At 40.6% G+C, this 23,415-nt stretch overlaps 1 protein-coding gene across 34 annotated transcripts; it reads right to left on the bottom strand.

Moving 5' to 3' along the window:
* Positions 1-478: 478 nt before the first annotated feature.
* On the bottom strand, positions 479-21,842 carry arhgef5 (Rho guanine nucleotide exchange factor (GEF) 5). Of its 34 annotated transcripts, none has more exons than XM_051956680.1 (17): positions 21,190-21,842; positions 17,055-18,094; positions 16,980-17,021; positions 14,893-16,946; positions 12,369-12,414; positions 11,510-11,559; positions 8,748-9,115; positions 6,637-6,797; positions 5,379-5,531; positions 4,449-4,578; positions 4,294-4,368; positions 3,427-3,516; positions 2,680-2,822; positions 2,426-2,569; positions 2,268-2,338; positions 1,087-1,191; positions 479-1,000 (listed from the first exon to the last, which is right to left on the bottom strand). In XM_051956680.1, the coding sequence occupies exons 2-17, from the start codon at positions 18,071-18,073 to the stop codon at positions 858-860; spliced, it is 4,794 nt and encodes a 1,597-aa protein (XP_051812640.1). In that variant the 5' UTR covers positions 18,074-18,094; positions 21,190-21,842; the 3' UTR covers positions 479-857. The 34 variants fall into 34 exon arrangements, with proteins under 34 accessions (XP_051812640.1, XP_051812647.1, XP_051812648.1 ...); XM_051956687.1 differs by having other exon boundaries at positions 14,893-17,021; positions 17,088-17,141; positions 17,175-18,094; XM_051956688.1 differs by having other exon boundaries at positions 14,893-17,012; positions 17,088-17,141; positions 17,175-18,094.
* Between the last annotated feature and the right edge of the window lie 1,573 nt (positions 21,843-23,415).

Below are 23,415 nucleotides of genomic sequence, written 5' to 3'. Positions count from 1 at the left end.
ATCTATTTCTACTGATTTTTTTCTGTTGTTTATGTCATTTCCAGCCAGATGAAACTTGTTGGTGTAACAAAAATGTACCAAAAATCAAAATTCGGCATTGAGAGGAATAATTTTGGGTCTTTTTTGGGACTGTAACTGACTACAGAACTAGTACATCAGCTGTTCTACCTTTATAGTGGACAAGAACCTGATAGAACATGGAGGGAACCAACAGGAACATCTGGGATATAATAGAAGGTGCATTTTTTTTTAACATTTGTGACCATTTAAAGGAGCATAAAACATTTTGAACGACCCATTTTGAGGTAAAATCTTTTACCATCACAATATTTTACTGAGTTTTCACTTAGTTTATCAAAAGTTGACACTAAATAAATTTGGGCTTAACAGAAAAGCAAATGTTGATGCTGATGTTAGTTTGTCAACAACCAAAAAATGAATTTATTATGAAAGAAACCAGCTATAGTTCATTTATGAATAAGGCTCACGTGTTTTTATTCCATCAATCAGTTTATTGAAATGTATTCTGTAAAACCTTTGAATCTTTAAGTACTATCGGCTCCGATTCAAAAATCATTGGATTCTGTTCAATATACACAAACAATAATACTTTTTCCAACAACAGCATTTCTTGGAAAAAGGTAATTTCCTTTAGAAGATATTGTTCTTAAAACACAGACCCTCGCTGTCTGTGGCGGGTAGCAGACGGGTTAAAGTCTTTCACGTGTCTCTGCAGACGTTCCACCGAGTGAATCAACCAAAGTTCTGCTGAGAAGCATCCAAACTGGGAGCAGAAACGTCTCTGAAGCTCGGTCCCAGCAGTTTAAAACAGTTTCCTTTGTGGTGCGTTCAGGGTCCTAGACAGCAGCTGTGGCCGTGGTGAGTTTGAGGGCGTCCGACAGGTTTCGTTGTCGGACTCTGGAGTTGCTGATGGTCTCCAGGTGGGACTTGGGCATCCACCCACGGTGTCGGTCCGACAGCCGGGTTCCCTCGACCCAGTCTGAGGAGGAGAAGGAAGTTTAAAAGCGGTTCTGATACAAACACTGCACAGATGAACCGGTGATAGAGTGAACGTGATGTTCTTACTGTCGCTGCTCTGCTGGTGCACCAGAATAACGTCGGCTTTTTCTAAGGACAGCTCGTCCGGTTGCTGGGCAACGAAGGCTCGGATACACTGCATCTGTTCGAAATCTGCACCGAAGAGAAAAGAAAAAAAGGTGAGAAATTCCTGCTTCAAACACAGAAACAGCAGGTGTTTATGCCAACGCTCCTAATCAATAATAATAATAACGGATGTTTTCAGACGAGAGCTTCATCTTTACATGTTAGTCACTAGAGTGCAGTAGTTCCATGTAGGTACAATGGTGTTTGGGGTTACTTAGAAATGCCCTTATTTTTGAAAGAAAAGCATTTTTTTTCAATGAAGATAACACCAAATGAATGATAAATCCAGTGTAGACATAGTTAATGTGGTAAATGACTGTTCTATCTGGAAACATCTGATTTTAATGGAATATCTCCATAGAGGTACAGAGGAACATTTCCAGCAACCATCACTCCTGTGTTCTAATGCTACATTGTGTTAGCTAATGGTGCTGAAAGGATCATCGATGGTTAGAAAACCCTTGTACAGTTATGTTAGCACATGGATAAAAGTGGGAGTTTACATGGAGTACATGGAATTGTCTGGATGACCCCAACGGTGGTGTATGTCAGGTCATATTACAAGGTCGTTTTGTGTCTTGTTTTTGTCGTTTTGTGTCTCAGTTTTGTCATTTTGTGTCTTGTTTTTGTAACAGACGGCAGGAAGCTGCTTACTGACGATCACATGATTGTGATCCTACTACAAATCCACCTCTGAGGACTTATCAGGACTTATCCACCAGAAATGATCCAAGGAACAACTGATTGAACTGTGGGGGTGTTTCTGAGTCTTACATATTTAGGTCACGTGATTCGGTATCCGTACATACCGTACACATGCAGAACACACGCCTGTGCTCAGCACAACGCCATTTTGTTTGTGGGTACATCTATATTAAATGTTGCTGTGATTTCTGATCATCAGTAACTAATAAATAAAAGCTGCATTTCTGACAAATGGGGGAATGAGCAGCTTTGCAGGAGGACTGCTCTCTGAGTGCCTTTCTAGTTCTTAAATGTAACGTGTGAGCTGCTGGATGAGTTGAACTTCTCCAGACGGATGAATAAAGCATCCATAAGTGGATATTTCAACCCGCGGCACAACAACAGGATTGAAAGTTTACCTTGTGCAGCAGAAAAGTCTATTTCCTGATGAGGCCTGGAGAGCGCCGATATCCAGCGTAGCTTATCGCTCCTGCAGGAAATAAGACGTCAGAATGAAGCTTCCTCTGCAGCTTCAGGACACAAAAGCCAACATAAAGATCCATGCGGCGTCTCTTACTGTGTGTCGGTCCGGAGCAGCAGGGCTTTGTGCGACATGTGCAGCCGGAACAGGTTCTTCTGCAGCGAGTGAAGCTTGACTCGGCAGTTTTCTGCTCGCAGGTCTGAGACGGGAGAGTGATCGATGACGGTGAACCTTCCTCCTCTGAAACAGTGAAACCAGAGAGGATGAGATGGTGGAGGACAGCGGATGGATACAGAGGTTGCTGCAGGTGTGAGGTGATGAAGCAGAGGATGGGTGGATGATGGACTCACTCTTTCTGCAGCGACAGCAGCAGGTAGTCGTTGAACAGATGAAGGTAAACGCCTCGCTCCGTGTCCTTCAGAGAGAAATCTATCAGCTCGGTAACCGGACCTTCTCTCACCAGCCGACGGGACTGACTGACCAGAGGAAGAGTCTGCAGCAAGAACACAGAAAAACAACACAACTATGAATGAAAGTCCATTTAAGGTCCACTTATTACTCTGTAACTGCATCTTTATGGAGGATACTGGGATTCAATGTAAGGATTCACTGTGTAATAAAACATGATAGAATACTAACACAGTAATTTATAAAACCACAAACACACAATTTAAACTGAGACAAAGAACAAAAATGAGACACAAAATGACTGTAAAAAGACAAGAAAGTGGCTAAGACAAGACATAAAGCACCACAAGACAATAAAAACAAGATTCACAATGACAGACACAAAAAGCAAGAAAAACAGGACTTAAAATGACCAAAAAGAGACACAATCTGCAATAAGAAGCCCCAAAACAACACAAAACAAGAGAAAAAATGAGAAAAAAGAGACTCAAAATGACAGAAAGGAGACAAAACTGTCTTACTGAGCTTGTAAAAATGTTGTAGAGTAACATAAAACCACCAAAATGAGACATAAAATGGGGAAAAAAAATGAAAAATGACACTCAAAATGACAGAAAGGAGATAAAACCATCTTAGTGAGTTTGTAGAGGCTGTAAAACTGTTTTCTGCTGAACTGCAGGAAAACGTACTCTGCACTCGAAGTCGACTTTAGCGCTGAGAGAAACCAGAGACTCGATGCTCTTCATCTGAGAGATGCTGTCGTTGCTCTCCTGGATCAGCTGAAGGAGAAAAAAAACAGATTTATGATCAGTAACGCTTTTGGAAAACTGTGAAAATGACAAAAGCATGACACAAAATGACATATACTAGACACAAAACAACAAAAACTAGACACAAAATGTCATGAAATGACAAAAACAAGACACAAAATGACAAAAATAAGACACAGAATGACAAAAACTAGACAAAATGTTATAAAATGACAAAAACAAGACACAAAACAACAAAAACCAGACACAAAATGACAAAAACTAGACACAACATGTTATAAAACGACAAAAACAAGACACAAAACAACAAAAACCAGACACAAAATGTCATGAAATGACAAAAACCAGACACAAAATGGCAAAAACATCATCAACTGGGTTGTTGTGGGACACGTTCCAAGCATAAAACTTATTTTTTTAAATATTAAGGTGAAAAAAAAAATGTTCCCACAATTACAAGAGACATCAATGAATAAAATAAAACCAAAAAAAGAAGATTTTAAATTTCATTTTAACTGTTTTATTAGAGATTCAGTTTGGTCATCAGGGGGGTGGGACAAGAGAGAAATGTCATTTTAGAGGAAACTCCAGACTTATTTGGTAGTTTAAGATATTTTAAACATTCTTTTCTTTTAGTTTTTTTTTTAGATTTGGTCTCAGGACAAGAACACTTACACAAAACTGCATGTTTTAGGATTTTCTACACGAATTACTTGAAGTTTGATGGGTCTAATGTCCTCCAGTTCTTAAAAAAACCCTCAAAGTGAGAAGCTGTTTTTGTTCTACCTTCTCCAGGAGCTTCATGGCTTTGATGGCCTGCAGGGCTTCTGCTGTTCCTGGAGTCGTCCTCTTCACGATGTTCTGCTCACAAACAGGAATAGTTTAGCGATGATTCAGATGGAAGCTGCAGGTTTGAACACGTTAAACTGTCAGACGCTCACCTGGACCAGCAGCTTGATTCTGGTGATTCTCTGGAAGGGAAGAACCAGGAAGGAGCGCAGAGGAAGCCTCTGGCAGACCGGACTCCTCTCTAGTTTGGCCACCAGCTGCTTGAACTCCTGATTCTCGTTCCTGGAGAGGAAACAGAAACCGATGCTCAGAGGAGGAAACAGACCAGAGAGGGTTTTTGAAAAAGTGTTTCTGAGGCTACACAGTTGTTCAGTGGTTAGCACCGTCGCCTCACAGCTCCAAGACGCTCGGTAAGAAAAAAAAAAAAAAACAGAGACACAAAAGACAAAAGATGAGACAAACGACACAAAGAATTTTACAAAAATATTACAATGCAACAAAAAAGTGGACAAATGAGACAAGCGAGACAAGAAAACCCCACAAAATGACAAAAAAGATGCTCAAAACAACGAATAAAGCAAAACACAAAATGATGAAAGTGAGACAAAAACACAAGCGAGGTATAAAGGAAACACAAAACGACAAAAACAAGACAAAATATTGCAAAAACAAGACGCAAAATGACAACAGAACAAAGAACAATCTATTATTTTACTTTATGATCAAAACAACTTGTCATGGTCTAGAAATGATTTTAAATTTACAGTTTTACTCATTTACAATCTGCAGTTAATTAATTCTCGATGGATGGATGGATGGATGGATGGATGGATGGATGGATGGATGGATGGATGGATGGATGGATGGATGGATGGATGGATGGATGGATGGATGGAAAATTGATGATGGATGGATGGATAATGGATGGATGGATGGATAGAAAATGGATGGAGGATGGATGGATGGATGGATGGATGGATGATGGATAGATGGATGATAGAAAATGGATGGATGGATGGATGGATAGATAGATAGAAAATGGATGGATGGATGGATGATGGATGGATGCTTCTGGTTCTTACATGAGCCTCTGGTAGGTGGCGTCCTGGTACGACTGGTTGGTGAGGTAGGGAACATAAACCATCCTGAAGCGCTGGCAGTGGCGAGCGATGATGTCACAAACCGTGAAGTGCATGATGTCCGACTCGACCCGCTCCTCCAGCTTTGACAGGAAACTACAAGAGAGAATCAGAATTTTAAACTCACTGATCCGACGGATTTGTAAAGTTTCACCTGGAAACAATTTGAACTGGTTTAATAACTAAAAAAACTAAATGCTCAGTTTGAAAAGAAGCACTAGTCCGATAGAAAGTCTTCTGAAATATCAAATGAAAGAGAAACTCCTCTGAATAGTCGCGTTATTTCTAACAGCAGAATATTTCCACTGATGAATAATCAAACATTAATACCTCAGAATGACGATATTGAAGATGTCAAAGAACCAAAACTGAAACCAGCTGTGATTTCCATTCAGCCTAACTGATGAACATGGTTCTAGAAGGAGTCATAGTAGCACTAATCAGGAGGCGTAGGAGTCATAGTACCACTGATCAGGAGGTGTAGGAGTCATAGTACCACTAATCAGGAGGTCTAGAAGGAGTCATTGTACCGCTAATCAGGAGGTCTAGAAGGAGTCATTGTACCGCTAATCAGGAGGTCTAGGAGGAGTCATAGTACCGCTAATCAGGAGGTCTAGAAGGAGTCATAGTACCGCTAATCAGGAGGTCTAGAAGGAGTCATAGTACCACTAATCAGGAGGTCTAGGAGGAGTCATAGTTCCACTAATCAGGAGGTCTAGGAGGAGTCATAGTTCCACTAATCAGGAGGTCTAGGAGGAGTCATAGTTCCACTAATCAGGAGGTCTAGGAGGAGTCATAGTTCCACTAATCAGAGTTCAAGTTATAGAACGATTTGACCAAATGGAACTAAAATCTATTCAAAATTACTTGAACTTTGTCTACAATGACTTAAAATAGGTCAAAGACTTGATAAAATATGTCCAAAAGGATTCAAAATTTGTTCCAAAATGAGTTAAAGTATGTCCGAAAGTCTCCAATTCTTTTGGAAAATGACTCAACTTTTTCAAATTAACTCATTTTGTTGAAAATTACTCAAAATACATCCAAAATAACACAAATGACTAATTAAAGATGTAAAGATTCAGGAATCGAAGGATTTTGGTTGCACTGAGTGTTTTTGCACACCGACTCCTGCTGCAGTGACTGTATCTGTATCTGACAGAAGGAGAAGTTCCTCCAGATAAAGCTGAAGCTCTCCAACCTGTGGCTGATGGCTCGGACATCGGCCAGTCTGGAGAAGAGCCAGTTCCTGTCCTGGTTGGTCAGCTTCGCTCCGAGCTGCTTGGACTTCACAAAGTGGTCCACCACGATGTCCAGACTCCTGCAGTACGAAGCCTCTGAGGTCACCACCTCAAACCTCACCTGAGGAGCACAAAACAACAAGAACATGAGAAACAAAGCAGTGAGCTGGGCTTGTTTCCACACAGCAGGATTTCACAACCAGCTCCCGCTCTACCAGAGAAACGCTCTGATGCAATCACATCCTCCGCTGTAAAACGAACCGGAGGGATCTTCTACGATGTGGCAAGCCTGAACGTTTGGTCCGATTCTAGAAGCTTGAAGTGTGAAGAAATCAGAGCGGAAAGCTGATTCATGTGCGTCACGCCGTTTCCCACAAATCAGACGGAGCAGCTGAAAAGATGCTGATGTGGAATTACACCCAGAACCAGAAGTTCATCATTTAGGTCAGAACGGAGGCTGTGATTTCTACATGCAAACAGCTGCAGTTAAAAACGATCAAGTAAGCACAGCAGCAGCAGGAAAAGCAGAATAAATCAGTTTCACACAAGGAGGTCACTGGAACCAGTAACTTTCCAGAGATGGAACCAGACTGAGTCCAGCTGTGATCAGTCAAACTGAACTTTTACTGAGCTGTAACCAGACACACAATGATGCAAAAAACCCACAGAGTCACACTAAACAAACAAAAGGGACACAAATAATCACAAAGAGACACAAAATAATCACAAAATGACCATAAAGAGACAAAAAAAACACTACAGAGACACAAAATGCCTACAAAGACACACAACAACAACAACCACAAAATGACAGAAAATGACCATAAAAAGGCATAAAATGATGACAAAGACACACAAAACAACCAAAAGAGACACAACATAATCAGAAAAACACACAAAATTATCAAAGAGACACAAAATAATCAGAAAATGACCATAAAGAGACAAAAAACACCCCAAAGAGACACAAAACAACTGCAATCAGACACAAAATGACCACAAAAAGATGCAAAAAACCCACAGAGTCACACAAAACAAACAAAAGGGACACAAATAATCACAAAGAGACACAAAACAATCACAAAATGACCATAAAGAGACAAAAAACACATCAAAGAGACACAAAACAACTGCATTCAGACACAAATGACCACAATACGATGCAAAACAACATCCCTTTTTCACAATAGTGAGAAAGGGATGCAAAATGACCACACTGGGATGACACAAAACATTCAAAAGACGCAAATCAACCACAAAAGGACAGAAAATGGCCATAGAGACTAAAAAAAAACATCTCAAAGAGAGACAAAACAACTGCATTCAGACAGAACACGAGTACAAAAAGATGCAAAACACACACAAAGATACACAAAACAGTCAAAAGAAACAAAAAAAAATCACAAAAAAGACACAAAACAACCAAAAAGAGGCACAAAATGACCACAAAAAGATGCTAAACTCCCACAAAGAGAGATAAAACAACTACAACCAGACACAAAATGGTGAAAAATAGATGCGAAACAACCACATTGGGACGACAAACGACCACAAAGAGACACAAAACAGTGAAAAAACACAAATCAACCATAAAATGACAAACAGTGACCACAAAGAGACAAAGAACACCTCAAAGAGACACAAAACAACTGCATTCAGACACAAAATGACCACAGAAACATGCAAAACACCCACAAAGACACAGAAAAGAAGTGAAAAAAGTTTATTCAAATAAATAAGTGAACACCATAATGTTCAATGGGACTCAAACTGTGTCCAAAACTAGCTAACATATTGAGAAATTCATCAATAAGAACTTAAACTTAATAAAAAAAACAATTCAAAACTTGTCCAACACAAGTTAAAAAATATAAAAAATGACTCAGAATTTACTCAAAACAGCCCAAAATATGTCAGAAGGAACTAAAAATGACTAGAATTTGTCCAAAGTTACTAAAAATCCTCTAAAATGCTCCAAAATCAGCCTAACTGCATGAACATGGTTCCATCAGTCGTTCTGACCTCCTGTCTCCACCTATTTATTTATTTGTGTCTATAAGACGAGTCCTACCTCCTGCAGCCTCCTCTGGTCCTCGCTCAGCTCCTCCAGCTCCACGCTGTTCCTGACTCCGGGCAGCTCCCTCCACAGGGAGGCCGACTGGCCGCTGAGGGAGATGGAGAGTCTGGGGGAGGAGGACCGGCGCTCGGTTCTGGGGGGTTCTGGCAGCGTCAGGCTCTGGGTGCTGCTGATGGAGGGGCTGTGGCTGAGGGAGTGGGGGTGAGGGACGGGAGGCAGGGGAGGCAGGGGGCGGCGGGCCGGAGGAGGAGAAGGAGCCGGAGAGTTCTCCTCACACAGCGAGAGGATGTCTGAACGGGCCTGACGGAGGATCTCAAAGTTCTGAGCTGCTTCACTGTACTGCTGGTAGAGCTGGGCAGCATCTGGAGGACGGAGAACAGAGGAGAACCCTGGAGTTATGGTCTGTAGGAGAACCTGCTGAAGGTCTAAAACCAGAGAGAACCCTGGAGTTATGGTCTGTAGGAGAACCTGCTGAAGGTCTAAAACCAGACGAGAACCCTGGAGTTATGGTCTGTAGGAGAACCTGCTGAAGGTCTAAAACCAGAGACGAGAACCCTGGAGTTATGGTCTGTAGGAGAACCTGCTGAAGGTCTAAAACCAGAGACGAGAACCCTGGAGTTATGGTCTGTAGGAGAACCTGCTGAAGGTCTAAAACCAGAGAGAACCCTGGAGTTATGGTCTGTAGGAGAACCTGCTGAAGGTCTAAAACCAGAGGAGAACCCTGGAGTTATGGTCTGTGGGAGAACCTGCTGAAGGTCTAAAACCAGAGAGGAGAACCTCTGGTGGACCATAAGGAGTTCTGGTCTGAAGGTCTGAGGGCAGCAGAGAAAACTGAAGTTTAAAATCAAACTAAAGACTTTCTCTTTAGTTTGATTTTAATTTGACATTTAATTAAAAATAATTTTATTAATAAATTAATTTAATTATTAATTAAATAAATATTCCATTTTATTATGTGTTTATATTTATTTAGCTTTTGTTTTATTGGGATTTTAATTATTTGTATTTTATTTTAATTTGACTTATTTTTGATTATATCCTATCTGTACTGTGATTTAATTTAATTTTTTTAAAATCCCAAATTAAATTCTTGAGCCAGATGTTGCTCAGCAAAGTAAAATTAAGCAACTAAAAATTAAATGCAGTGTCGAGTAGAAGAGTAAATAAAATCAATTAATTAATAAATAAAAATATATAACGTAACGGAAATAGCTAATTCAGACTAGAATAGAAATAAAACTGCTAACAATGCAGCGTATGAAAATTAAATATTGTGCATGAGGAATATAAATATTTTAAATTAAACTGAAACTTATTTTAATTATTATTATTTTTTAAAACAAATTTTTGCTTTTTTTCTCCATTATTTTGTACATTTTTATCTATTTTTTCAGTCTTTTTCTACTGTTTATGCTGAATTTGTGCATCTGTTCTGGAAAAGTACTTGTGCTGTGATTCAGCAGCAGGAAAAGTACAAATAAAACGACTGAAATATTTTAAATTAAATGGAAATATTACACGTGACAATTAAATATTGCACGTTAATATTTCTAAAGCAATTTTTTGCTGTTTTTCCTCCATTAATTTGTACATTTTTATCTATCTTTTAAACTTTGTGTGGTCTCGTCTCTGCTGCTTCTTCATCACATTTATTCCAAACATTATTATTTCTGGGAAACCTTTCCTCACTTTCTGTTTGAGTCACTCAGCTCTAATAACATGTTGTTGACTGGGTGGAGATAAATTATGTGTTTATCTGTTTTTTTATTGCTTGTGTTCTCCAAAAAGTACTTTGTGTCGCAATTCAGGAGCTGGAAAAATACAAATACGGGGAAATATTTCACTTTAAATGTAAATATCACACATGACAAAGTAATATCACACATTACTGTTTTCAAAACCAATTCTGAAACTGATTTTACTTGTTTTTCTGCCATTAATTTGTGCATTTTCATCCATTATGTACATTTATATTTCTTTAAATTATTGAAAAATTTATTTTAAAACAAATAAAATCAGCTTCAAAATAATATTTCATTATCTTGTGTAAAATTTAAATTTGTTTTGGAATATTTTAGTCACCTTTCCTGCTCCTGAAATTAAAACACAAAGTCCTTTTTAAAAATATAATTAATTACTGTTGATGTGGAACTTTTCTGGGAAACGTTTCCTCACTTCCTGACTCATTCAGGTCTGATAACATGTTGTTCAGGTTCTGTGTTTATCAGATATTTGTTGCTCCTGTTGTGTAAAAAGTACGTTGTGTTGCAATTCCGGAGCAGGGAATGTGTGAAGCTGTCAGGAATCCGAGGAAAGCCGAGGAAAAGGCAGACGAGCGGCGTTTCGTCAGCAGCTCTCGTTTTCCTTCGACATTCCTTCACGGGAACTCGTTGGAATTCCTCGTCTCTGCAGCTGTTCTGGCCTCCGGTCAGGATTTACGAACGCTTGCAGGAACCCGTCTCTGCCTCTCGCCTCCCACGTTCGTACTTGTCGCTCTCCCGGCCCACGTCTGCAGTAATCCTCTGAATGATTAATGAGCAGGAGGAGCGTCTCCCGTCCAGATAACGCCGCTCTAAAAGCCACTTCCTTCCAGCTGTGTGTCAGTAAAACTCTGAGTAAGAGGCCGACGGTTGGTGGAGCAGCGTCACCGCGTTTCCGTCACGTCAGGGGGTTTTTAAAATCGTCTAAAAGGGTTAATTCTCAAACCGTCACTGATCAAAACCAGATAACAAACTGGCAGGAATAAGGATACTCACTGAAAAACTTTGAGTTCCTTCTTCGCTTGTCGATCGTGTCCAAAACATTCCTGCAGAAGAGAACAGAAAAGATCTTCAGCGTCATCGTGAAACAGCCAAAAAAGCCGCAATAAAAGGTAAAAATAAATGAAAGTAACGTTGCACTGCAAGAAAGAAAACAGAAATAAGTGTGAAGTGCATAAAAAAGTATCAGAAATTACCTCCTTTTTTTGCATTAACGTGCAAAAACAGTTTGATTGATTTTGACAACAAATACTTCAATTAAAAGTAAATTAAACACACCTGATTAATTTAATGCTTTAAATCATTAAATTAGAGTCAGATTAATCCAGTTATGATAAATTATAGAACATTAAAACTGTCCCTTAAGTCAAAAAAATAAGTTATGATAAATTAAACACTACTAAAACTGTCCCTTAAATCATAAATAAAAGGTGTGAAATAAGTCACATAATTAATTTAATGCATTAAATCATTAAATTACAGTCGGATTAATCCAGTTATGATAAATTATTAATATTAAAAATACATTAAATAACATTAAAACTGTCCCTTAAATCAAAACTAAAAGTCACAGCTTTAATTTAACACTATAAATCTTTAATTTAAGGCCAGATTAATGCCGTTATGATGAATTAAATAACATTAAAACTGTCCCTTAAATCAAAACTAAAAGTCATAGCTTTAATTGAACACATTAAACTCTTAAATTCAGTCAGATTTCTTATTTATGATGAATTAAATAACATTAAAACTGTCCCTTAGATCAAAAACACAATAATTTAACACATTAAATCATTAAAATCAGTAAGATTATGCTCAATAATAATAAATAATAATAACACTGAATGTGACTCACTTGAGCTCCACTTCCCCCCAGCTTTTACTGCGGTCGTCTTCGTCATCTGGAATCAGAAAATATTCGTTCTTGGAAACATTATAAAGCAACATATCACCTGCTGAGGTAGATCTACGGTCCGACTAGTGAAAAAGAAATAAATAAGTTAAATAAATAAATAGTTAGTGGAGGTTAGTGAGTCTCAGAAGCTGCTCATGTTGTGTCTGAAGGAGGATGAGCTCCAGCCTTTTTTCTCCTCCTGGTCTCCTCCTCCAGACCTCCACATCTCCTCCCACCACCTGAAACCTCCTCAGACCTCGACAGCGTGACGCACTTTCCACCTCAGAAGGACTTTTTTTAGATCTGATAAACAGCTGATGTCTGCCACAGATTCTCAGAAAATTCTCAGAAAACTAAACCGTAAACGGAACCGAGGAGATGACGGGAAGACGATGATGAAAGAAGACAAAGTTCAGTGTTTACCGAAGTCATAAAAACAGGAGTTCAGGGATTAAAGGAGGGTCAGAGCAGATAAGTGATGAAAGAAAAGTCACGCTGAAGGTTTTTTTTCATGATTTTAACTGTAATTAAATTGAAATAAAAAGGATTTACCGTTTGTTTACTGTTTAATAAACTGTAAAGTCGCAGAAAAATCTTTTATTCCACGTTTTTGAAGGGTAACGTCAACATTTTCACAGCTAAAGATTGCTTAATTTTACTGTAAAGTTGAAAATATACACCCCCTGTCAAAGGTTTTAGGACAGGTGCTCATTTATTTGAATGAGAAAGTGTCCAAAAACTTTTGACAGAGGGTGTAGGTGTTAAAGTAACAGACTGTTGTGTGAAAATTCAGTTAAATGTGCAAACTAATGTCAAATTACAAATAATAAACTGTAAAGTCTCAGAAAAATCTATTATTTCACATGTTTTTAAGGGTAATGTCAACATTTTCACAGCTAAAGATTGTTTAATTATATTGTAAAGTTAAAAATATAAGTGAGAATGCTAATTTATCAGATTAAAAACACAATATTGGGTAAAAATGTAATTAAAAGTGCAAACTAAAATAATGGATTTATTGGTAGTTTACTGTTTGTTTGTCAAACTACAAAAAATAAACCAGAAAATCACAGAAAAATCAATTATTTTATGTTTACTGTAAAGAAAATCTGCATTTTTATGGAAAAGAAGACATAGTTTTAATATTCTACTGCATTTTACAGATATTTATCATTATTTAAAAAGGTAATTATTTAAATCAAGGGTTGATAAATAAATTTTAACTATTTTTTTAAGGGTACCAACAACATTTTCACACTTAAAGATTGTTTAATTATATTGTAAAATTAAAAATATAAGCAAGAATTTTAATTTATCAGACTAAAAACATAATATTGTGTTAAAATTCTACAAATAATGAGTGAAATGACAGGAAATTGTATTATTTTACATGGTTATTGTAAATATAATATAATAAAAACCCATTACTTTTCTATTTTATTGTATTTAACTCAGTCAAATGTGTCAATATTTTACAGATATTTGTCACTATTTAAAATAAAATGCGTTTATATTAAGGATTTGCACATTTTTAATCATTTTAACCATTTTTAACCATTATTTTTCATTATTTATTAAGTCATCAAAACATATTTACAACTAAAAACAGTTTAATTCTGTTGTAAGGCTGGTAATATAAATCTATATTGTTATTTTAATAGATTAAAAATAGAATATTGTGATAAAATTCAATCAACAATGTTAACTGTAAAAAAAATCTAATTAATTTTTTACTGTTTGTGCCGAATTTTAGCTTCTGTTCCACAAAAATACTTTAAGTTTTAATTCAGGAGCAGAAAAAGCACAAATAAAGTAAAATATTTCAAATTAGACTTAAATGTTACACGTGAAAATCAAATATTGCATGTTACTTTTTATAAGGCTAATTTTTGATTTTTTTTCCTCCATTAATTTGTACATTTTTGTCTTTTTTCTATATTTCTCTGCTGTTTGTGTTGAACTTTGGTTGAAATATTTCAAAATAAATGTCAATATTACACATGATAATGACATATTGCACATTACTATTTTTAAAACTGATTTTATTTGTTTTTTCTTCTAGTAATTTGTACATTTTTATCTATTTTTTATGTATTTTTTTACAGTTTGTGTTGAATTTGTGCTGATCCCATCACAATTATTTCAAACATTAAAATTTCTGATAAACTTTCCCTCACTTCCTGTCTGAGTCACTCAGGTTGAATGACATGTCGTTTTACTGGGTGGAGTTAAATTTTATGTTTATCAGTTTTTTATTGCTTCTGTTCTGTACAAAGTACTTTGTGTCAAAATGATTACAATAGCCTTATAAGTGGGTATTGTTAATTTAACACATTAAAAAAGAAATATTGTGTGAAAATCTAATTTTTTTTATAGTTATGTAAACAAACTTTCATTTCTCTTTTGTTTTCTTATTAGAACTTCAGATATTTTGACGTTCTCGGGTGACAAAATCTGTTCTGCATCCTCTCGCTTCTCTGTTTACCTGTTGCAGAGAATATTCTGGTTCTGCGGTCTCTTCCAACACCTTCATCCTCTTCTTCCTCCACCTCTACCAGCTCTCCATTTCTTCTCTCTGTCGTCTTACGGATTCCTCTCCTTCGGATCCGAACTTCAGGACCCAGATCCTGAAAGCTGCAGGAGCTCGTCAACGTCCCTACTTTACCCTTGTCCACTTCCACTTCCTGTCTGCCTTCCACCTCCACTTCCTGTCTGCCTTCCACCTCCACTTCCTGTCTGACTCCCACCTCCACTTCCTGTGCCTTCCCTGCCTCCTCCACCTCCTCCTCATCCTCATAGTTCAGAATGGGGCAGCTGCTGGGTTTGTACAGAGTGCCGCTGACACTCAGAAACATCTCCACCTCCTTTCGTTTGCTCCCTGCCACCTCCTCGCCTCCTCCCTCTAGATCTTTCCTCTCTGCCTGTCCTCCCTGTCTGTCCGTCTCTAGTGGCGTGTTAGTTTTTACATGCATGTCTGGTTGCTGTTCAACATGCATGACGGCTCTGCTCGACCTCGTACCTCTCAGCCCCTCCAGCTCCTCCTCCGACTGATCCTCCTCCGGTGTTAGCTGAACATCAGGCGCCGCCTCTTCCTCCTCCTCCTCCTCCTCCTCCTCTTCGGGTTCAGGTTGTTTGGGTGTGTTCGGTTCGTCCACCCCCGTCTCCTCGGAGCGTCCCAGGATCTCTCGGATCACGTTTTTGGCCCACTTGAGGTGAGGTGCCTGGGAGTGCCTCTTGGGCTCCTCGGACATGCTCCAAGCTCCGCTCATCCGGATCCGGATAGCCTCCACCTCCTCCGGACTCATGGCTCCGGACTTGATCTGGTCCAGGATGGGCTGGATATTCTCAAAGTCCACCTGGGAGCCGACGTCGGCGTAGGGGTTCCTGGGGAGAGGAGAGGTCTGGTCGGCGTCTCCGGCTGCCGGGTCTTTGTTCTTCTGCCTCCATTCTTTGAGGAGTCTTTCGGTCTGAGAGTCTCGTTTAATCGTCCCGACCTCGTCATACGGATGCTCAGGTTTGCTCCTCAGGATGACTCTGGGCTCCTGAAGCTCAGAGGGGAGGGGTTCCTCTGGTTCCTGGGTGGTGTTTGGGTGTTGGCCACGTCTGAGGTCATCATGACGAGTTTCTAAACTTGCCTCGTCTACACCTGTCTGACCGGCTTGTGACCGGGGCAGAGTCTGTCCAGTCACACAGAAGCCATACTTAGTCTCCTCCTCCTCTCCAGGTGAGTCATCTCTGACGTCCCAGAACTCCTGGCAGTCCACGAACTCCTCGTCCTCCTCGTCTTCTCGGTCTCCGCTGCTGGACACGGTGACGAAGCCGTCCTCTCCCGACAGCATTCTGTCCCTTTCCTGCCTCCAGTCCGCATCACTTCCTCCTTCGCTGTCTTCCGAGCGCGCCCAGTAGTCGCTTCCATCTCTTTCCTCCCCTTCGCTGTTGGACGGATGTCTCTCCTGCACCTCCTCTCCGTCCACACTCACCCCCTCTGTCTCTCCCTGTCCTCCCCTATATCTGCCCTCCTCTGCTTTCTTCTCCTCGGCCTCCATCCTGCTCTCTTTCTGCCTCGCGTGCCTCTCTCGGTCTACAGATGGTTCTCTGGTATTCCTCTGCGGTTCTAACCACATCCTCCTCTGCTCTGACGCTCCCCCTGTCGCCTCCCCTCTGCCTCCCTCACTTCTCCCTTCGTGTCTTCTCTCCAAGTCTCGTCTGTCTTGGTCTCTCCTGAATCTGGACTCGCTGTCACTGCTCCACTCGCCGCTGCTCTGGGCTCGCGGTGGAGGTTTGGGAGGTACTCTGTCCCGATCTGTCCTCTGACGCCTGAATGCATCGTCCTCCTTCCTCTCCTCCTTCCTGTCATACCTCTCCTCTTTCCTGTCGTACCTGTCCTCCTTCCTGTCATACCTCTCCTCTTTCCTGTCATTCCTGTCGTACCTGTCCTCCTTCCTGTCCTCCTTCCTGTCGTACCTGACCTCCTTCCTGTCGTACCTGACCTCCTTCCTGTCGTCCTTCCTGTCGTACCTGTCCTCCTTCCTGTCGTACCTGTCCTCCTTCCTGTCCTCCTTCCTGTCGTACCTGTCCTCCTTCCTGTCGTACCTGTCCTCCTTCCTGTCGTACCTGTCCTCCTTTCTGTCCTCCTTCCTGTCGTACCTGTCCTCCTTCCTGTCCTCCTTCCTGTCGTACCTGTCCTCCTTCCTGTCGTACCTGTCCTCCTTCCTGTCGTACCTGTCCTCCTTCCTGTCCTCCTTCCTGTCCTCCTTCCTGTCGTACCTGTCCTCCTTCCTGTCGTACCTGTCCTCCTTCCTGTCGTACCTGTCCTCCTTCCTGTCGTACCTGTCCTCCTGTCTTTCTGTCCTCCTCTGCCTGTCTGCCCTCCTCCTGGCCCTGTCCTCCTCCCTCTCCCTGTCTCTCTTGTCGTCTCCTTCACTCCTGCTGTTCTGGTAGACCACCTCCTCTCTCTTGGCTGTCTCCCTCCTCATCTCTCTCTCCTCGCTGTCCCCTTCGCTCCTCGTGTCCCTCCGTCCTTCCCTCTTCTCTCTTCTATCCGAATGAACCTCTCTGTCTCGTCTTCTGTGAGGAGAACTCACCCTGACCTCTCTCTCTCTTCTTCTACCTTCCTCCCTCGCTCTGACCTCCACATCTCGTCTCCAGTCCTGACCTCGGAGGTCTGATTCCTGGTTTCTGTCTCTGGGTCGGACTTCGTCTCGGTACCAGGTTCTGTCCCAGCCCTCCTCATCTCCTCTCCTCGGCCTCCTCTCCCCTCTTTCGTCGCTCGGCGTCATTCTTCTGTTGTCTTTCTTGACTCTGGGAAATGTGTCGCCTTTCTTCGGGCCTCTCCTGACGTCCCTCTCGGCCTCCTTCTCCTGGTTGGACAGAGGTCTTCCATTCCTTCCTCTGTCCTCCTCTGGCCTCCTCTCTCTCCTCTCTCCATCCCTTCGTCTCTCTCTTTCATAGAGTCTCTCCATTGTCTCCACGTCTTTGTATCTCACTTTGTCTCTCATCTTCACAGCTTGGCTCTCACTCCTCCGGACCTCCTCTCGGTCGGACTGGGCCGTCATCGCCGGCCTCGGACTGGGATCTCTGGAGATTCTTCCGCCCGGCTGGAGCTTGTGGTCGGACATGTTAACGTTTGAGTCGAGAAGGCTGCAGCTCGGCCTTTTGGTCTCCATTGGAGCATAATTTGGAGAAACCTGCAGGAGACAAACCCAAAAGATTCAAGACATTATCACAGCCAGATCTCTAGAAATGCACAAGCAGGATCCTCTGTCTTGCCTACTGAATTTTGGAGCAACCTAACTTTTAAAATCTGCCTAAATTGTTTTCAGAATTGTAGCATTTAAGTACGTTATATTCAAAAATTCTGTGAAGAGACAAAACAGAAAGATTCAAGACGTTATTGCAGGCGAATCTACAAAAATGCAAAGTCGAAAGATCAAAATCCGTGTAATTTAAACTCAGATATCTGCGTTGATTGAAAACTAAAGTCAGGTTGATGCAAGTTCACCTTAAGGTCAGGATTTCAAGTCCCAAACGTTAGTTCAGAATTATAGCATTTAAGTGCAGAAAAGTTAGAAATCCTTTCAAATGCCATGAACTAAACTACTTGGAGAAACCTACCGAGAAGATACCAAACAGACAGATTCAAGACATTATCGCGAGTCAGATCTACAAAAACGACACATTCGGAGTTCAAGGTTCTAATCACAAGTGTTATTCAGATGGGTAAATGTTGCATCGACTTAATTTTGTGTGTAATTTTAACTCAAATTTCTGCGTTGATTGAAAACTAAAGTCAAGTTGATGCAACTCCTTAAAGTCACGATCTCAAGTCCCCCCTTATGTCTGGGTGACCCCAAACTTTTGGATGGTAGTATAGGTCAACTTTAAATAATGTAGAACAACTTTAACTATTACAGAGCAACTTCAACCAATATAGAACAACTTTAGCTGATATAGAACAACTTTGACTGATATAGAGCAACTAAAACCTATTTTAGAGCAACTTTAACAAATTTTAGAGCACCATTAACCAATAGCGAACAACTTTAACTAATATAGAGCAACTTTAATTATTACAGAGCAACTTTAACTATTACAGAGCAACTTCAACCAATATAGAACAACTTTGACTGATACAGAGCAACTAAAACTTATTTTAGAGCGACTTTAACAAATTTTAGAGCAACTTTAACTAATATAGAGCAACTAAAACCTATTTTAGAGCAACTTTAACAACTTTTAGAGCACCGTTAACCAATAGCGAACAACTTTAACTAATATAGAGCGACTTTAACTACCGTAATATAGAGCAACTTTAACTAATATAGAGCAATTCTGACTAATGTAGAATATATGCAAGTTACAGACTTTAGATCAGAATCATAGAATTTAAAGCAGACTACTTAAAAAATCCTTTTAAATACGATGAACTAAACTACTTGGAGAAACCTAGAAGAGACCAAACAGAAAGATTCAAGACATTATTGCAGGAAGATCTGCAGAACTGCATCGATGCAGGATCAAGATTCTGCTTTATTGACTTAGAGATTAACTTTTTAAGCGTGTTTATACGGGTTGTGTGGACATAATAATGTTGAGCTTCACCTTGAGGTCAGGAATTGGACATTGGAGCAACTTAACTTTTAGAATTTTCCAACTTAAAGCAACAAAATGTTCCTTTCCTTTTAAATAACATGAACAAAACTAGTTGAAACAGCTTTATCTGTGTTAGTAATGGACAAAAAGCTATGTTACCAATCATTTAGTAGTGATTTTATTAGATTTTTGATGTTTTTTCTTTGTTTATTTTTGTCGATTAAAGTGCACAATTACAGCTAATCACACCAGAATTAGACAGAAACTAGTTTGCATCTCTTAGTCTACCTGGGGAGGTAAACAAACAAACAAACAAACAAAAAAGACCACAAAACAAGAAAATACATAAAATGTCCTTAGAAAGGTCCTTATTGCTGAAAGAAAAGCAGTTTCTTTCAATAAAGATCACATTAAATGAATGATAAATCCAGTGTAGACATTGTTAATGTGGTAAATGACTATTGTAGCTGTAAACAGCTGATTTTTAATGGAATATCTCCATAGGGGTACAGAGGAACATTTCCAGCAACCATCACTCCTGTGTTCTAATGCTACATTGTGTTAGCTAATGGTGTTGAAAGGCTCATTGATGATTAGAAAACCCTTGTAGCAGTTATGCTAGCACATGGATAAAAGTGGGAGTTTTACTGGAAAACATGGAATAGTCTGGATGACCCCAAACTTTTGAACAGCAGTGTAGGTCAACTTTAACTCCTTTAGGGGAACTTTAACTAATGTAGAGCAACTTCAACTCATTTAGAGCAACTTTAACTCCAATAGAGCAACTTTAGCTAATGTAGAACAACTTTTACTAATGTAGATCAACTTTAACTCATTTAGATCAACTTTAACTAATGTCGAGCAACTTTAAAATGGAACAACTTTAGCTAACATAGAGTGACTGTAACTCATGTACACTACCGTTCAAAAGTTTGGAGGCACTTAGAAATGTCCTTATTTCGTGTACTTTGATCCTAAACTTTGATCCTGTAGCTTGTTTTCCCTGGTTTTAATCTTCCATTTGATTCTATTTCCTACATAAAATTATTATTTTTGCACTTATTTCCATTGACTTTGGTCACCTCTGGTTGTTTTTAAATGTGCTACAGAAATAAATTTGATAGAAGTTGTTTTGTTTTTTTAAATATAAGCCTGGTTCTGTTGGAGTTTCCTTCTGATAAAGATGAGTTTTATCTTCCTCCTGTTTGAAAGGAACCCAAAGGAAACTAGTGAGGCGTCCAGAGATGACATGTGTTGTGAATTGATGCTGCATAAATTAAACTGAACTGCTCTGAAAGTCCAGTCACACAGAATCAGGCAGCTCTTATCAGTCTTTATGCTTATTATTGTTGGCGGAATGTTAGTTTTCTTCATTTTAATGCAACAGTCCAGCAGTTTTCCGTCCGTATTTCCATTTTTTCTGAGCTAATGGCAGCTCGACTCTGGCAGTAGAGGCAGAATCAGGCCTGAGAAAAGGTGACACCCTCACACAGATCCATAAGAATGCAGCACAAACCTGCAAAGCGCCGCATGCCAAGAAAAGCCTTTCAGTCAAAAAGAGAGGCCTGTGACACATAGGCATGGCATGTAGCATGTAAACCACAGCTGAAACTGATCTGAGCACAGCTAAAGCACAGCTCCAGGCGTGGCCACCTTCAATAATGTGAGAAACTAAAGAAAGCAGACTCACCTGAACGTAGAGTCCCGGGGAGTTGTGCTCTGTGGGCTCCCCAGGTCCAGATCAGCTCAGAAACATGAGATTGCACAACTGAGAAAAGCCCCTGCTCTGGTTCACATTGTCTCAGTGACAGAAGAAAGGGTTTTTTTCCACTAAATCTGAGCTGCTTTTTCCCCCTTTTTCTGTCTAAGAGAAGTTAATGTTTACGCTGAGCTCTGCCTCTCGCTGCCTCTCTGGCTCGCCTCCTTCCTCAAATTCCCAAACAAGTCTGAACAGATTGACACTTATCTCTGCCCTCCTTCTTCCCTCGGCCTCGTCCTCTCGCTCTCTGCTGCTGCTCAGCTCTGCTCTCATAAACCAGACTGAAGCCTGCCGGGTTTGTTGGGCTCCTCGGTGCTGCTGGTCGTCTGGACGGACCCTCCCCTGCTTAGAAAACACAACACGGCTCTCCTCTGCTCTGTCCTGCTGCCATTCTTCCTTCACCCAGCACAGGAAGTGCAGCTCCTTGGTGAGCGTTTCTCGGAGCAGCGATTGGCTGGTGCTGAGTCTCTGGGTGTGTCTGAGCAACACACACTCAGGTGAGATAACACCTGGAGGGGGAGGGGAGGCCTAGAAACCTTCAGCACATTCCCCCAGACAGCAGCAGAGAAAGTTAAACGACTACTGCTTCTGATTTAACAACCGAGATGAAGCAACCAGAAGAGGAAACCGAGGAGGAGGAGGATTAAAGACGTGGTGTTGAGCAGTGACTAATTTACTGTGTTGATGAAATCCTGAGCAGAACTGGAAGGAAAGAAACAATCAGCCATGACTCAGAGTCATCAGCATTACTGGACAAAGACTATAAAACCAGTTCGATCCCAGAATGTTTTCACCCAGTAAAGTGTCTGTGTAGGTTCTCATTCATCCAGGTCATGGTTATCCAAAGTTGTTTAAATCAATCCACTGGACTTTAAAGGGGAACTTCAGTTTTTTTCAACCTGGGGTCTGTTTCCATATGTCTTTTCATACATGTGAGTGATGGAGAAATGAATTTTCGACATAGCTCCAGTATTTAGCCAGGCAGGCAGCTTAGCAGCTCGGCTAGCAGCTCAGCTAGCAGCTCAGCTAGCGAAAAGTATGGGGCACCTGGCCCCCCCGCGTCAAAGTCCGCCCTAACGTGCTTTTTCCCACACTGACCGGCTCAGATAGTCTCAATGAGTGTCCCACAACATACTATTTTTGGGAATTGTCTTTTTTTTAGGACCCCAGGAAGAATAGTCGTCACCATGGTGACAACTAATGGGGATCCAATACACAATACACAATAAAAACTAGAGATGAGAAGTGAACGAAAACCTCCACATTACCTGGCGATCGCTCTTTGTTGTGGACTATATCCAAATCTCAGGACGCTAGAAAGCAAATCTCGTTACGAAATCGTGCGATAGCTCCTGCCAAAAACGAGCTGCATGACAATCGAGCTCTTGCGCGATTTCGGAACGAGATTTGCTTTCTAGCGTCCTGAGATTTGGATACAGACCACAACTAAGAGTGATCGCCAGGTAATGTGGAGGTTTTCGTTCACTTCTCATCTCTAGTATGTTGTGGGACACTCGTTGAGACTATCTGAGCCGGTCAGTGTGGGGCAAAAAGCACGTTAGGGTGGACTTTGACGCGGGGGGGCCAGCTGCCCCATACTTTTCGCTAGCTGAGCTGCTAGCTGAGCTGCTAAGCTGCCTGCCTGGCTAAATACTGGAGCTATGTCGAAAATTCATTTCTCCATCACTCACATGTATGAAATGACATGGAAACAGACCCCAGGTTGAAAAAAAACGAAGTTCCCCTTTAAGAAAGTTCCTTGAAGACGTTTCACCTCTCATCCAAGAGGCTTCTTCAGTTCTGAACTGAATAACTTTCTTTTTCCGTACTTTTATTGCTCCACTTGTGATATTTTCTCACTCTTTGCCCTTATTCTGACTCTCTGAATAAATAAATGTAACTCTCTGAACTGAAGAAGCCTCTTGGATGAGAGGTGAAACATCTTCAAGGAACTTTCTTAAAGTCCAGTGGATTGATTTAAACAACTTTGGACACCCAGTAAAGTCTTTTTTCCTCGTGTCAGGATGTGGTGAGACTCTTTCTCAGTCGCTGCAGACGTCCCTCATCGTGCATCTCCAGAGAAGAAACAGAAAAACTGGTCACTGCTTCAGCATCAAACGCTCTCCAGCATTCAGAGAGTTTCAGGAATTAACTCAT

The sequence above is a fragment of the Acanthochromis polyacanthus genome, chromosome 12 (genome assembly GCF_021347895.1).
Source record: "Acanthochromis polyacanthus isolate Apoly-LR-REF ecotype Palm Island chromosome 12, KAUST_Apoly_ChrSc, whole genome shotgun sequence".
Taxonomy (NCBI): domain Eukaryota; kingdom Metazoa; phylum Chordata; class Actinopteri; family Pomacentridae; genus Acanthochromis; species Acanthochromis polyacanthus.
Note: the sequence above shows the minus strand (reverse complement) of the source record. Positions and strands in the feature narration are given on the sequence as shown.

What these genes read in the sequence shown, in the direction of transcription:
- arhgef5 (XM_022201153.2), bottom strand. Translation starts at nt 18,073, where the DNA reads ATGGAGACCAAAAGGCCGAGCTGCAGCCTTCTCGACTCAAACGTTAAC. An exon ending in TGGGGGGAAGTGGAGCTCAA is followed by an intron (nt 11,560 to 12,368) that starts GTGAGTCACATT and finishes TCTCTTCTGCAG; the next exon opens with GAATGTTTTGGACACGATCG. An exon ending in GTCCGAGCCATCAGCCACAG is followed by an intron (nt 5,532 to 6,636) that starts GTTGGAGAGCTT and finishes TCTCTCTTGTAG; the next exon opens with TTTCCTGTCAAAGCTGGAGG.